Here is a 16,438-nt window from a genome sequence, read left to right on the forward strand (position 1 = left end):
GGTGAACGGCAGTCTTTGTGCTACTTTTAGAGTGGGTCTGGGCATACGGCAGGGCTGTGCTCTGTCTGGCATGCTCTACACTCTCTCCCTGGAGCCCCTCCTCCATAAGATCTGTGCAAGTATTGAGGGTTTGTGTTTGCCTGGTTTCCAGAGGAACATTGTTTTATCAGCTTATGCTGATGATGTGATTGTTTTTGTTCAAAATCAGGCAGACGTGAATGTGTTGGTAGATGCAATACATGCTTTTTCTAAATTGTCATCTGCTAGGGTTAACTGGCACAAGACTGCGGCCCTTGCTGTGGGAAAGTGGCTGGACGCTCTCCCAACTCTCCCATCCAATGTGACATGGAAGAAGGATGGTTTGAAGTACCTGGGAGTTTTTCTTGGTGGTCCTGTCACTCTAAAAAAGAACTGGGAAGATGTTGTCCATAAACTGGAGGGGAAGATGAACAAATGGCGATGGCTGCTCCCCCAGATGTCTTTTAGGGGGAGAGTATTGGTTATCAATAACCTTGTTGCTTCCCTGCTTTGGCACAGGCTGATGTGTTTGGAACCCCCTTCCGGGTTACTGTCTCAGATTCAGTCCAAACTGGTTAATTTCTTCTGGGACAGTCTAAACTGGGTGCCAAAGGGAGTGTTATTTCTTCCCAGGGAGGGGGGACAGGGCCTAGTACACCTGGCCGGCAGAACAGCCACCTTCAGGATACAGTTCCTACAAAGGTTTTTGACTGGGCCGAGAGATTTAATGTGAAAAGAGCTGGCTAGCTGCATCTTGAGGCGTATGAATGGTTTGGGGATGGATGATGCTCTGTTTTTAATGGACACCAAATTTTTAGATGTACGTGGGTTGCCTCCTTTTTATCAGGGTGTTTTTTAAGTCTTGGCACCTTTTTATGTTGTCAAACGAAAAGACTCTCACTTTCTTTTTTGGCTCTTAAAAGAGCCCTTGATCTTTGGGGCTTGGTTGGACATATGCGATGACACCACCCCTGGACTTCAGTTCAAAATCCAGCCTTGCATGCACTTAAAATAAATGTGGGCATGCAGCAATGTGCATCTTGGTTGCACAGATTACGTGTGGCCAATCTGAATTTCCATCAGTTTTTGTGCTTGACCTCAGATAAATACGTGTGAATAACATCAGCCTTTTGAAAACGCCCCAAAGACATTTAATAACTTCTTTACTGGAACAAGCAAAGGCATTTGTTTTTGGAAATAACTTTCATACAAACAGTATTCTTGATCAAGTAGGTGTGCATATAATGAAAATCTTAATGCTTGCACAATTAGTCATTTTATTTTATTTACATAAAAACAATTTCATAAGCCTATAATTTTTGTACAATTTTTGTGTTAATCCTTTTTCTTTAATTTTTTTAAACAGTATGGGAAAGGAAGAATGGCAGGAGCATGGAAGAGGAAGATGTGGGTTTTTGGCATGCTAGGAGTCCAGGGGCAGACGAGTGGAAAGCCAGTTTTACGACTTGTGACGAAACGTACTCGAAGGGAACTTGTACCACTGATTGGCCATCATGTGAAACCCGGGTCCACTGTTATTAGTGACGAGTGGGTAGCATATCGCATCCTTCCTGCCCTTGGGTACAAACACCTAACAGTTAATCACAGTCAGTTTTTTGTAAATCCTTAGAACGGTGCTCACACACAACATATAGAAAGGGCATGGCGGACCACTAAAGAGCAAGTATGGAGGCTTAGGGGGAATCAAACTGAAGACATGCTACGTGAGCACCTCTGTTTGATTGAATGGAATAAATGGCTTGCTAAGAAACATCACAGTGGTCCGCTAGGACGGTTACTACATGATATAAAGAAAAAGTACAATTGATGCACTTATTTTTTTTAATGTACACAAAATGTTCAGCACGAGTGGACAGCTACTGCCCCTTGGAAAGGGCTAATTCTGAGTTTAAACATATTGAAGTGTATTGTAAGTTGTTAAGTTCTAAGTGTTATATAAGGTACAATCTGTAATGTGGCTGTGATGTGTTGAAGCGTTGTTATATGTTTGTGGCTGTGGCTCATGTTATAAAGTTCATTTTTCATATTCTGTACTTTGTGGTTCTTTATGGCAGAACATAGCCCACACTTAGGAGGCAGCAAAACACTCAAACTGTCAATGAAGGTTCTCGTTCATCCAGGTGGTGTAGTATTGAGGTTGAGTCACATCAGCGGACTTAAAAAAATGTAAATCCAGCTTGACATGGGAACTGTTAATATATTTATTAATCACATACAAGCAATTTATAAATGGTTTGTAAAGATCAACCGCTATTTGGTCACCCTTTAGATTGGGGGGCTGCAAAACACTCAATAAACTGTTAATAAGAACACTGTTAATATGTTTATTAATCACATACAAGCAATTTGTAAATAGTTTGTGAACAGGATTAACAAATGCTAATAAATATCTTTATAAGCATCTTAATACAACATTACTTATGCTTGTTAATGTCTTATAAGTAGTTTATTAAGGGACATGTAAATATATTTATAAGCAGATTAATTCAACTTGTAAATCAGTTGTAACACATTAACAAATGCTAATTAATGTACTTATAAGCAACTTACCAAAACCTTACTAGTGCTTGTTAATGTCTTATAAATAGTTTATTAAGGACTTATTCATGCTAATAAATGTACTTATAACAAGCTTACTAAGACATTTCTAGTGCTTGTTAATCTTTTGTAAATAGTTTATTAAGGACTTGGTTATGTCTTATAAATAGTCTATTAAGGACTCTTATTATAAAGCGTTACCCGTTCTTCCACAAAAAAAGCACTGTCCACACGGATTAAATATGAAACGATGAGCGAACAGGCGCTTCATAATAGTCATAACACTAATAAAAAGCACATTTGGGAGATCGCCTCATATATTACCGAGCTGCTGCATAAATGTATGTGGCAGCAAAGGTTTGTTTACAACGGGACCCATTTCCCTTCGTATTTTATCCGTATTTTTAACACTACTGCACATGCCCAAATGATTTATCCCGACCGAAAGTGTGACCCATGTGAAGGTTTGTTCTAATCAGAAAAAGGTTTTCTGTGCCCATGTGCACGGTTGAATTTTAACCCGACCATTGATCAGATCAAGATATTTTGCCCATGTAACCGTGGCTATTGTAAAGGTAAAGGCTTTAAAACCATCTCTAAGCAGTATGAAGTTCCTGTGACGACAGTGGCACATATTTTCAGAAGTTTAAGACCCAGGGACAGTAGCCAACCTCCCTGGACGTGGCCGGAAGAGGAACCTTGATGACAAATTGAGGAGACGGATACTTGGAACTGGATCCAAAGAGCCCAGAACAACCTCCAAAGACATTAAAGGTGAACTGCTAGATCAAGGTACATCAGTGTCAGATTGCACCATTCATCATTGTTTGAGCCAGAGTGGACTTCATGGGAGACGACCAAGGAGGACACCACTGTTGAAAGGAAATCATAAAAAAGCCAGACTGGAATTTGCAAAAATGCATGTTGACAAGCCACAAAGCCTCTGGGAAAATGTCCTTTGGACAGATGAGACCAAACTGGAGCTTTTTGGTAAGGCACATCAGCTCTATGTTGGTAGACTCAAAAATGAAGCATCCAACCAAAAGAACACTGTCCTTACTGTGAAACATGGAGGAGGCTCAGTTATGCTTTGGGGCTGCTTTGCGGCATCTGGCACAAGGTGTCTTGAAGTTGTGCAAGCTCAAATGAAATCTCCAGATCATCAAGGCATTCTGGATAGAAATTTGCTGCCTGATGTCAGAAAGCTTGGTCTCAGTCGCAGGTCATGGGTCTTCCAACACGACAACCATCCAAAAAAAACAGCCAAAAGAACCCCAAGAATGGCTAAGAGAAAAGCGTTGGACTATTCTGAAGTGGCCTTCTATGAGCCCAGATCTGAATCCCATTGAACATCTGTGGAAGGAGCTGAAACATGCCATTTGGAGAAGACACCCGCCAAACCTGAGACAACTGGGGGGTATTCCAGAAAGCATGTTTAAACTACCCTGACTTTAATCCTGAACTCTGGCTGAAATCCGCCTGAACTTGCTTACTCTGGGTGTGTCGTTTCCAAAAGACCGGATATGAGTTAGCGTAATTACGATCGACTTGGTAACCCTGGGTAAATGCACGTGCACAGCAAGTACATAAAGACATTCTCAATGGATCGCCAATTTCCGGATTCACCATGAAAACGCATGGTGTAAAAAAGAGAGTGCTATACTTCAGTAAGATGGAGTCGGAGATTTTAATGACAGCGTACAAAGATTATACACCCATCAAAAAAGTAATACTGCCGTATCATCAGCAAAAGAAGGAGTTTCCGCTTGGAGAAAAAGAACGGACAAAGTAAACGCACGAGTTTCGATAGACCAGACAGGGAATGTCACTCACGACTCGTTCAAAATTAATATCGTATTTAAAGACTTTTATAAAAACTTATACATATCACAGATCAATCCATCAGAGTCTCAATAATCTAAACCTACCTAGGTTAAACGAGGACCAAATCACAAATTTAGAGTCCCCGCTCTCGTTGTCTGAACTTCATGAAGCTCTGTCACTTATGTCTAATGGTAAAGCCCCAGGGCCTCACGGCTTTCCCACTGAGTTTTACAAAGAATTCTGGTAACAACTGGCACCAACGTTTTATAAAACGGTCACATTTATCAAGGAAAGCCAGTCACTACAGCCTAATATCCCCAGCCCCATTTCTTTAATCAATGCAGATGTAAAAATTATTTGCAAAGCAGTAGCACAGAGAATAGGAAAAAATCACTCCTCACATAATCTAACCCGATCAATCTGGATTCATCGAAGGCAGTCAATCGGATGACAATGTTCGCAGACTCGTTAATATAATTGACTTTGCTACCATTAAAAACCAGGAAATGAAAATAGTATCACTGGATCCTGAAAAAGCTTTTGACAGAGTAATTTGGAAGTTCATTATTGCTGCTCTCCATAAATTTGGATTTGGAGAATCATTCATCAATTGGATTAAAATATTATATCACAACCCCAATGCATCAGTCAGAACTAATAGACAGACAGACCAGAACTCTCCAAGGGGCGGCGCCTGGGGGGCTGGGGCCTGGGCTTGCTCCGGGTGGGGGGATTTCTGGCTTCTCTCCCTCTGTGTGGGGCGGTGTGAGGCCTTGGGGATTGGTGCTTCGGGGGATGGGACCCCTGGACTGAGGGGACCTGGGGCCTATGCTGGGGGACGGCTGTTTGACCACCCAGAGACAGCCTACCAGCTGTCCCCGACTTATCCTCTTCCTCATGTAATCTCTTATTAATGTAATGGGGCAGGGGGGTTCAGCCTGCGATGCACTTTGGAGGGAGGAGTTACTTGGCAGTGGTCCCCCTCCCTTGGTTGCCGTATGGAATACCCCCCCTCTCGGTTTTATTTGCACTTTAAACATGCAGGGTTGCCCACTCCTTCCCTCTCTTTTTAGTATATTTATTGAGCCCCTAGCTGGGCAGTGGCCAGATCTAGCTTGTAGCTGTACTAGAATGGAGTACTAAGGCGTCTCCTTCCCTCCACTAGCCTGGGTGTGCACCTCGGGCAAGTGCTAGTACACCCTTAGCCTCCGTAATCAGGGTAACGATAAATCTTTCAAACCCGTAAATGTCCGCATGGGTTCCATCGATTTCTGGTCAGCATCATGTTTCGGTGACATGTGCCACTGGGCGTATGAACCTCATCCTGAGGTCACCGGCCAACATATTTCTCGTGCCTCCGAGGAAGGTTTTTGAGCCAGAGGCTAGGACAAGGACAGTCTGATATAAAACTTACGACCCGTGGACCTCGCTGTCACCATCCCAGCTTGCTAGGCCATGACAGATGAACCACGGGTGTAAAGGGTGGGGCCAGGACTGCGCACACTGCACTTAACCTTAAAATCCCACTGCGCAGGCTCGAAGGACAAGTCCACGTCCATTTGCCACTTACTCCTCAAGTCCTGTAGCGATGGGAAATTGGCAAAAACGGCAGGTGGAAAATGCCACTGGCAGCCGCAGCTCCAATCCTGCATGCAGAGGGTTCAGGATATTGGTCGCCTGTTGCTGAAGCAAGGAGATGACAGCAACACCCTGAACAACCAAGCAGTCTTTTTTAGGGACGCACTGCTTGCTCCATATGGAGAGGGGCCTAGAAAAGGTGGCCTAAACAATGCTCATCTCCTCCCATACCCTGTTGGCTGGCCACGGTCAACGGGCCTCTTTGACGCAGTCAAACATCAATGAAAAAAAGGTTCCCACCTACCTCAAAATGTGTAAAAGGATTAAAAGTAGCATGTTGAAACGTCAGAACCATGCTGGATGCAGGCAGTCGTCCTGAACGTCATTCTGCTCTCATTGCGCATGAGCTATCAAGACTCTCCATTGATGTTGAAGCCCTTAATGAAGTCTGATTCCCAGGGGAAGGCAGTCTTAGAGAGAATAGCGCAGGTTACACCCTCTTTTGGTCTGGCAAACCGGTAACAGAGAGACGCCTTTCTTGAGTAGGTTTGTTTGTTAGAAACTCCATTGCCTCAAAACTGTAAAACCTTCCAACTGGCCACTCTGACCGCATCATCTCCATGCGCCTACCACTAAGAAACAAATATCATGCAGTTGCCAAGTATCATGTTGGCAACTGCAACAACAACGGGCGCCTGCTGCTGGAGCTTTGCACCGAGCACCAACTTACCATCTCAAACACCTTGTTTCAGCAAAAGGCCAGTCTGAAAACTACCTGGATGCATCCTCGGTCAAAACATTGGCACCTCATTGATTACATCATAGTGCGTCAGCGAGATACTAAAGATGTCTTGCACACCAGAGTGATGCCCAGCGCAGAGTGCCACACAGACCACTGCTCAGTGCGCTGCAAACTCAAACTCCACTTCAAGCCGAAACCCAAGTAAGGTTCCGGTTTCGGGTTACGGCAGGACGCGTGCGTGTCTCTCTGCGGATACAACTATCTTCAAATGACTTAAAAGTTGATTTTCTCCAAAAAAGAGAGCTGACCATGGCCCCCAAGAAAAGCCAGGAATACGAAGACCTTAAAAAGTGTATTGATGATCTCCAAGCTGCGTTGTATCCATTTATGGAACAAGTGACCGCTAAGCTAACTCCACTGATTGAGCTGATTGAACAGTCCGAAGATGTCGGGCTCAAAACGAGAAACGAGAAAACCGAGTCAACACTCAACAGAAAAGACTGGACCATATAGAACAGCAAGTAAGGATGAATAATGTCATTCTCACTGGAGTACTAATCAAACCTCAAGCAAAACTGAATGCAGTTGGAGCTAGCACTGCTAATGCTAATAGCGCTAGCGTAGCTCGCAGTGCTGAAACTGAGAGCGATGGAGAGTCTCTGATACACCAAATGGAGTAATTTCTCACGTCCAAACGGATTTCCCTGGATTTCAACACCATCGAGACCTACCACCCGCTCCCCAGGAGAAAGGAGACGGATAAACCAGCGATCCTCATCAGGTTTGTGTATCAAAAACACAAGCTAGCTCTGATGAATCAACGTAAAAATCTCAGAGGTTCCGCTGCTTATCTGAACGACCATCTGACCAGAAGGAATGCTGAAATCGCCAAACATGCCAGGCTACTCAGAAAGCAGAAGCAGATTGAAAACACTTGGGTTAAAGGCTGCAGGATTTACGTCAAACCACTCAGTCCACCAGACCGAGTCCAAGGTTCTGGTTGTGAACACCATGAAGGACTTTGAGGAGTGTCTGATCACGGTCGTCTGAAACAACATGGAGTAATAAATCAAAGAGCCAAATCATTTCAAGAAATATGACACCTGGATTCCTCACTTTCTCCATAAGTCTGATGTAACCTGATTAACAGCAGAGTTCTGACCTGCAGACAACTTGACCTCAACTTTCACCTTCGCTGATATCAGCTGAAGAAGGATATGGACCTGAATCTAATGTCTGCAGACATAACATCGAAGAGAACTAAAAACTGTTGAACCCAGAAGAACGGCTGCTAATCAGCAGAAGAAGAAATGCCAACCTTGGACAATCGACAGACTATGGACCCTTTTTATTTTTCCCTTACAGCATTACTTTATAATAAAAAATAAATCAAAAAATCAAAAAATATAAATAAAACAAATGATTAATCAATTATTGAAAATGGTTAAATTGATCGACGTTTAATGATATTACTTCACTTGCTCCAAAAAATGATAAATTGATTCAAAAATCTTTCCTAATGTAGCATAATTTTGCACATGTTTTTAACTTTTGATACTTGATGAAATTTTGCAATGAAAATTCCTGAAACAGTGTTGTGTATTTTACTGATATAGTATTATGTTTTAAGCATATGAATGACTTTTATAAGTAACATAATCTGCATATATTTTAGATAACTGATCTGCATTTGCCATGTTGATTTCTAAAATAGTTCTTTTTTTACATAATAATTAAGTAATTCATCTTTGTCATGTGTTTTATTGATACTTTATGATTCTAAATTCTTTCTGATAAAAGCTAGGAACCGTATATTGGTAAATCATGTGATAAAATGGTTATAGTATAATGGGGTGGGATTATATAAATTGGCTTCCTTCCACTCCATTTCAAGTAATATTAATTAATATGTCTAACTATCCAAAGTTTGATTAGTTACTGTATGAATGTATAACTGATGTTTTTATTGCTTTTGTGTATTATTTCTAGTTAATTGCTTGAAATAAACCATTTCAAATCAAAAATCAAAAATCAAGGTGGAGCGCCAAAGAAGAAATTGAACATCAGCGGCTTACAGTCAGCTGAAACCAAGGCAAAATTCCAAGCAAGTCTACAGTCTAGGCTTGAAGACACCAGCCGCCCAAGTGATCCCTACCGTGAACCACTCTGGGAGCAACTCAAACTTGTTATTCTGCAATCCTCTGATAAAGTACTTGGATTCTCCAGAATAAAGAACAAAGACTGGTTTGATGAAAATGATCCGGTAATCCAGGAATTGCTTGCAAACAAGAGCGCAGCTCATCGGGCTCATCTAGCCCAGCCGTCTTGTACTGTGAAGAAGGCTGCCTTTCGTCATGCGTGCAGCAACACCCAACGCAAACTCAGAGAAATCAAGAACGAGTGGTGGACCATCCTTGCAGACAGAACTCAGCACTGTGCAGACACTGGTGACTTCAAAAGCCCTTAAGGCAGTGTACGGGCCCATGCACCAAATCCTGAGTCCCTTGCGCAGCCCAGACGAACGGAAGCTTCTAGCAGACAAGACTTCCATCTTGAAACGCTGGACTGAACACTTTTGAGCTCTCTACGGCGCTGATCGCGTGGTCGGCGTGTCAGCAATTCTCCGTATTCCCCAGTAGCCATTTAAGGAGGAACTGGATGAGGCGCCTTCTATGGAAGAGACCTTAAAAGCTATTAAGCAACTGAAAAATGGCAAGGCAGCAGGAGTTGACGGCATCCCACCAGAGTTATGGAAGTAGGGTGGCCCAGCGCTACACTCCAAACTCCATGAACTGTTTATCTGCTGTTGGGAGCAGGGAAAATTACCGCAAGATCTCTGTGATGCAATCATCATCACCCTCTACAATAACAAGGGAGTAAAGTCTGATTGCTCAAACTACAGAGGGATTACCCTACTCTCCATCGCAGGAAAAAATCCTTCCAAGAATCCTGCTCAACAGACTTGTGCCCACTATCGCCAAAGATCATTTTCCAGAATCCCAATGTGGCTGCAGAGGCAACAGGAGCACAACTGACATGGTGTTTCTCCTCTGACAGCTTCAAGAAAAGTGCCGTGAGCAGAACAAGGCAGTCTATGTAACCTTTGTTGACCTGTCCAAGGCGTTTGACACTGTGAGCCGAAAGGGCCTGTGGCAGATCATGAACGATCAGATCAGGCTCAAAAGCGACCTTTCAGTTACTTTCCCCATCATCAAGGGCATAAAACAGGGCTGTGTCTTGGCACCCACTCTTTTCACGATCTTCTTCAGCACGATGCTGAAGAAAGCCACTGATGGCCCTGATGACGAGGATGCCGTGTACAATCGCTACCGCCTCGATGGCAGCTTGTTCAACCTGAGACGACTGAAGGCTCACACCAAGACCTGTGAGCAGATGATCAGTGACCTCCTCTTTGCAGATGACGCAGCACTCCTAGCTCACTCTCAGAGGGGACTTCAGCGATTAACTTCCTGCTTTGCAGGGGTGCACAATTACCTCAGATGCCAGGATCGACAAAGAGTTAGACAACAGGCTCGCCAAGGCGAATAGTGCCTTTGGCAGACTCCACAGTCGGGTGTGGAACAACAATTACCTAAAGAGACCCACCAAGATCAGTGGCCTGTTTCTGTATAGAGGTGTGCCGTGGAGCAGCGTGGTAGAGATACACAGAACGGGGCAGGAAAAGTTGGCTTTTATTGTTGTGCGAGTTACGCCACTGTTTGTGAATGGGCTGTTGAAGCTTGGGCTCACGTGTCTGCTTGGAGCAGCACAGCAACTAGACAGACTATGACAATGACAAAAGGGAACCTGACGTGTTAAAAATTGAGTGCAATGGTTTTTTCCAGATACAGAAGAAGAGGACTTTGATGGATTTTTGGGTGCTGTTTCATAACTGAAAAATGAAAAAATAAATCACAACCAACTTAGATTTGCTCCAAAAGCCTTTGTAAACACACAGTGTGTGTTTGCTCAAGCCGGTGTGTGCATCTGCAGGAAGGAGGGAGGGAGACACTTAGCGCAAGTGAGTTTGTGAGCATTCAGTTTGTGTTACTCAATTATGGAGAACAGTATTAATAAGGGTTTCCTCTAAAAGATCAGAGTGTGGTTCTTTTATTAACCAACTCTGGCGGCTCTGAGGGTCAGAAAAGGGCGTTAACGTACCCGCGCCTTAACACTCTGTGCGCCTTTTGCATGTATCAAAGACTGAAAAATCCCCCATAACTGAGACCGTGTTCTATAACCCAGTGTGTCCTGTGGTCAAGAAAATACGGTACTCAGGTTGAAACCTAAACCTTTTTTGATAAGCACAGAGATGATTATGCTGATGACGTTTTTTTTCCTGCTGCACACCTAACCATCTCTCACACTCTCATAGTGTGCCGAGGAACACTGGTTGACAGTAGTGGTTTCATTTTTGGAGTAATCCCAGTGATGACCAATATATAGTTTTAAATGTTTTATAAGACATAAACATGATATTCACAAGAACAGGTTTTTTTTTAATCTAATTCCTCTAATGATCCGTTTCACAAAGACACACAGAGGACATCACACAGCAAGCAGAAATAAACGTATTGTTAAAAATGATGTCAGGAGTCCAGCTTTTTTAAAAATGACAAAAGAGCAGAGAAAACAGAAAGATTGATTTGTTATTTCTAACTACAGTATTAATATGTCCAGGCTTTGTCTGTTTCATTCTACAGCATGTTCATATTTGTTTAATTTTGACATAATTTATTTATTAGAGAGCAAAATGTTATACATTATTTAAGGTTTAAAATGATTTATTCAGGATTAATATCTCTGTTTATTTTTATTCATTATAATATCGAAAATACAAGTTAAATGTGTAAAAGTTTAGCTTTAGTGTGTTCAGTAAATGTTTATCTTGTTGTTCGGCCCGAAACCTAAAGAGTGTTTTTTTTTAGGCCACTTGATGTGCGACTGAGTTCAGATAACAATCCAGATAGCAGCTCAGACGACAAAAAAAAGACGTTCATGGATCTATGTGTCTGCAGGTGATGGATGCTGCAGTGAACGTACCAACTATGTGTAGCTGAAGCTGCGGGTTCCAGCTGCTATCCAGCAGTCTGCGCTGACGACAGAGCTCCTCCTCGTTCTGGACGATGGTTCCTTCAGCAGCAGAAAGTTGTTCTCTGACAGAACCTTCCTGAGGTTCTGAAGACATGGTTCCTGCTCCGATCTTCAGCTCCAACTCCCACAAACACCGCCGTCCTCTTCACTGCAGCTCCGATCGATCATCTGCTAGTCTCACAATCATAGAAAAAAGGCCCAATCAGAAACTTTTCTCCTGGTTGGAGATTTTCCTGAAAGTTCCTGTGATCCTGCAGGAGTCAGTTCTGCTCAGCCTGCAGAGCAAACAGAAAAGACTCTGGAAGCTTCCACATGTGAAACTTCAAGACAAAGAATCCAAACAACAACATCTGATTGGTTGACTTTTGGAGGGAAAGCTGCAACAGTCTTCTGTGATTGGTTCAGCCGTCCCTGCCCCCACTAGTCCACTGCACAGGGGGCAACATTCCAGGGGGGGTTGGTAATCTCCTCCTTCTATTGTTTCTGCCCCACTGGCTCTTTCAAAATAAAGGCTTGTTGTAGCAGAAACCTGAATGGAACATCAGAATGGACTCAAACTGCTGCTGGTTTCAAAGCCTCGTTCTCAACTTCCAGCTGAACTCTTCATGAGTTTGAGCGTCTGTGACAAACTCTACAGTTGAACAACAGCAGTGAAAATCTCCATGGATGTCAACTGGGAGAGAATCAACATGAGATTTCCAAGAGTTTCTGCAGGAACTCATCACAAAGTCAGGAGCTGCAAGGCCTGATGGGAGATCTGGGATCCTTTTGTGACATGAAGGAAACTCCTTCAAACAGGAAAGATTTCATCTGACACGATCACTTTGATGTTAACATGAAGATGGATCCCAGGGATTCAGCTGAAAAACATCCCATAATACTGTTCTAGATGGTTCTAGAGTGGTGTGGAGATTTCCTGTTTCTCCAGAAACTAGAAGTCAAACCTGAAAGCAGAAGCTGCAAACTGAGTCTGTGAGGCAGATTTTCCAGCAGCACATCCTCCTCATCTGCTGCTGAGATGGAATGATGAAGATCAGCTGAGGAACAGCAGGTTTCCTCTCACATGTTCCTGCTGCAGAAAACACTGTTTCATATCAACTCATCCACATCCTGAAGGATCAACATGTTTGACTGAATTTACATGAAAAGAAAAGACGTCAAAGAAATCTGTCCATACGGGAAAGACTGAATGAATCCAAGTTTTTAGCAGATAGATGGAACTTTGTTTGATTTTCTAGCTCTGCTTTTCTCCAAAGATGAAGAACATCAAGAAATAACCAATAAATGCTGATCTGGAACATTCTGTCTGGGAGTCTGACTGACACTTTGACACTTTCTCCATTCTGCTTTGATCCGGGTTTGAACCTGCTTTACTGCCACCACAACACATCCAATCCCAGCCCAGAACCTGAAGCTGGTTCTGAACATGAAGCCGGTCTTCAGGGACAGCAGGACTGATGAGTTAGTGATCTTCTCAGATGGACTTCAGACCCCTTAGAGCTGAAACTCTCACTTTTCTCTAGGAATCAGCTTCTTGTTGACGACACACTGCTGCAGTCAGGGGAACACACAAGAAACACACACACACAAAGACACACAAAGGGGGAGGAGCTTAGCTCAGGCATTGAAGTCATGGTTGAACTCTTCTGGGACTGATTTTAGACACAGAAAGCGCTCGTGTTGTAATCAATAACATGATTGGTCAGCTTTAGCATCAATGGAAACATCACATGGTCTTTCATTAAAGTCCATTTAGATCATAGTTACAGAAAGAAGAACTGATCAGAAGTCATGAATCAATGGATATTCAGAAACATTCAGAATATTTCACTAGTCTGATTGGAATCACTCTATTCAATAGAAACCAGCAAGAAAATGTAGATTTTCTCTCATGACCTCATTATTCATGTGAATTTATCAGCTGTAAGCCATAATCCAGACAAATGGAGCCAGTAATTCCAGAATAATCCTCACATAGATGTTGTGTGTGGAGCCCGTTTTCCTTTAGATGATCCAGCTCTTGGTCCACTGAACCTCCAACCTTCTTCCATTTGTTCAGCTGCTGGACAGAACAAAGAAAAACAAACAGATGTTTTTGCTGAGTCAGGAAAATGCCTGTTGGAGCTCCAACATGATTGTTGACGGTGTTCCTCCTCTTTCTGCTCCGCTGACGTCCTCATTTTCAGTTTCCTGATCAGACAAACTAAACTCTTTTCCAGGTTTGAATCATCAGAAGAAGAAGAAACTTCCACCTTTGAGCCACATGCTCAGAGAATCCACTTCCAGAACAGCAGAGATTCCCGCCACATGTGACAGAGCATCCAGGTGATCTCCAACTACAGGACATCATCACCTGCCTGTGACAGTCACACCTCCATTCTAGATGCAGCCAATGACCTCTAGGCTGTTTGAGGCTCAGAACAACATGACAGCCAGGAAGACCATCCCTCCTCCTGACCACCAGCTGCTCTGTCTCACAATGGCTGCCATGAGGAAGACTCCATGAAGAGTTAACGCCCAGAGGTCTGCTGGACCAGACACCATTCCTGACAGAGTGATCAGAGAGTGCAGAGCAGCTGCTAGACGTCTGATGTCTGACAGGAAATCTTCTAGCAGATGTCAGCTCCATCCCATCAGACGTTAGCTGACAGACTGGCGGCTAGAGCTGGAACAGCAGTCAGAAACACAGTCAGAGGGTGGAGATGGGCTGCAGGTGAAGCAGGAGTCCCCGCCAGAAAAGACGCTCAGAACTCCTCCTCTTCTTCAGCTTTCTCAGGGATGAAGCAGAAAATGCTTTTTCCAGAAACATCCCTCCTGCCTCAACCCACTTGTGTCAAGTAGGAACTTCTGGAGCTGCTGACGTCAGCTGGTTTCCATGGCAACGGCTGATGAAGGACAGCAGTTTATGTAAAGTGAGACTGGAACATTGATGTAACTGAAATGACAGAAAGAAGAGACTCAGCGTTTTCCAGCAGCTTCAACAGTTTGTCAGAGCTTCATCCTGCAGAAACATCAGCAGAAGAGAAGCAGCAGCCATGAAGGGACTGAGGACAGACGGACATCCAGCCAGAATCCAAGCAGCACCTTCATCCTGATGAAGCGCCGCCCTCTGACCTTCTGCAGTCATCTCCAGACTCCGCCCCCAGTCTGCAGCAGCTTCATCTGCTGCCTCCATCCTCTCTCTGTGAGTCTCTGCAGAGTTTTTCTGCAGCTGCTGGTTTTTCTGCAGCAGCAGCATCATCAGAGCCAGAGAGCCAAAGAAAGTGGAAAGTCTGAGAAGGAAGCAGCTCTGAAGCTCTGCAGCTGACGGTGCAGCTTCAGGACTCATGAGGAGGACCACACTGCAGCACCTCCTCCTCCTCCTCCACCTTCCTCTTCTGAATGTCCTCCTCTTCTTCAGCAATTACAGCTGCAATTACAGCTGGACCTGGCTGTTCTCACAGACCATGTGGCCTAATGGACAAGGCGTCTGACTTCGAATCAGAAGACTGAGGGTTCAAATCCCTTCATGGTTGGAGGCAGATCTTCCAGAGACTCCCACAGTGAGACACCTGCTGGCTGTTCTTTGTAACTGCACCTGCAGCTTCTAGAAACGTCTTTGTTTCTGTTTTCATCTTTTCAAACAGTTTCTTTTCTTCACATGAAGCCTAAAGAAATGTCCTCAGAATGATGGAAATAGTTTTCTGCAGCTTGAAGCTGTTCTGGAAGATTTTCTTCTTTAGTGCAGAGAAATCTCTCATTTGATGAGACGGAGGAACTGCAGCAACGTTTCCTGGAAAACCTCCACATTTCATTGAAACCATGTTGGAACTTTGTCCATGAGGTCACATGGTCTGGAAGAAGCCCCAGTTCCAGCTGACAGAAGTCTGGTTCTGATCCATCAGATCTCACTAGCAACAGAACCAAACCTTCACGTGTTGCAGCAACAGTTTCCATGTTTGGGAGGATCTTCTGAAGAACAGCTCAGTTCCAGATCACATCATGATGTTTGATGTTTTCTTCATTCCAGGAAATCATCTGTGTCTCCTTTGATCTGTGCTGAGTCAGCACTTTGACTTCTTTTCAACTTTAGATCCATCATTTACAATCAAGGATTTATTGATAAATATGATTTATTGACAGAAAATAAAGAGTAAATGTATTTATCATCCAGCAGTGATTGTAAGTCTTTTATTTTGAAATTCCTCAAGGATGATCATCATGGTGGGATTTCTAGATCTGCATGAACTCATCCTGAATCCAAAAGACACTGGAGCATCAAAGAATCCAACCCATCTCTGCCAACATGAGGCTCTTACTTTGAAAAGTCTCAGACTTCCTGCAGGGAAACAGGCTTTCTGCTGCTGCACTGACAGATGTGCACGAGCTTGAAAGAGCTTCCTGACTGAGGAGCTGCAGACTTTCTCCTGCAGAGCAGCAGCTGACTTCAGCGTCGTCATGGGAACACAGTCTGCTGCTGCTTCTGGAAACGTCTTCAAGGCTGTGGTGGGACTTGTTGGTCTGGAGGACAGATTCTCTGAGCAAATGCTGCTTCAGCTTCAAGCTTCAGCTCTTTTCTTCTGGCAGAGCTTAGAAGAAATGGAAACCTCCTTTGTTCTGACTGTTTGCTCCAAATCCCAGATT

General features: G+C 43.6%; 1 protein-coding gene and 1 non-coding gene across 4 annotated transcripts in view; one reads left to right on the top strand and one right to left on the bottom strand.

Annotated features, from left to right (window-relative positions):
- The window catches only part of LOC144987259 (uncharacterized), a 28,892-nt gene extending 14,086 nt beyond the window's left edge, over nt 1-14,806 (bottom strand). The window contains exons 1-2 of one of the 3 annotated variants that reach the window (XM_078936472.1): nt 13,790-14,806; nt 11,765-13,363 (exon numbers count right to left, since the gene is read on the bottom strand). In XM_078936472.1, the coding sequence (XP_078792598.1) occupies nt 11,765-11,909 (145 nt within the window). In that variant the 5' untranslated portion in view covers nt 11,910-13,363; nt 13,790-14,806. Of the gene's footprint in view, nt 1-11,764 lie in introns of all 3 variants that reach the window. The other 2 variants (XM_078936458.1, XM_078936465.1) reach the window with 2 other exon arrangements.
- Nucleotides 14,807-15,257: 451 nt separating this feature from the next.
- On the top strand, nt 15,258-15,330 carry trnar-ucg (transfer RNA arginine (anticodon UCG)). The gene has a single exon. It is a non-coding gene; the product is annotated as a tRNA-Arg (tRNA).
- The last annotated feature ends 1,108 nt before the right edge of the window (nt 15,331-16,438 follow it).

Source organism: Oryzias latipes, chromosome 2 (assembly GCF_053564925.1).
Source record: "Oryzias latipes strain Hd-rR chromosome 2, Olatipes_Hd-rR_3.1".
In the NCBI taxonomy this organism is placed as follows: domain Eukaryota; kingdom Metazoa; phylum Chordata; class Actinopteri; order Beloniformes; family Adrianichthyidae; genus Oryzias; species Oryzias latipes.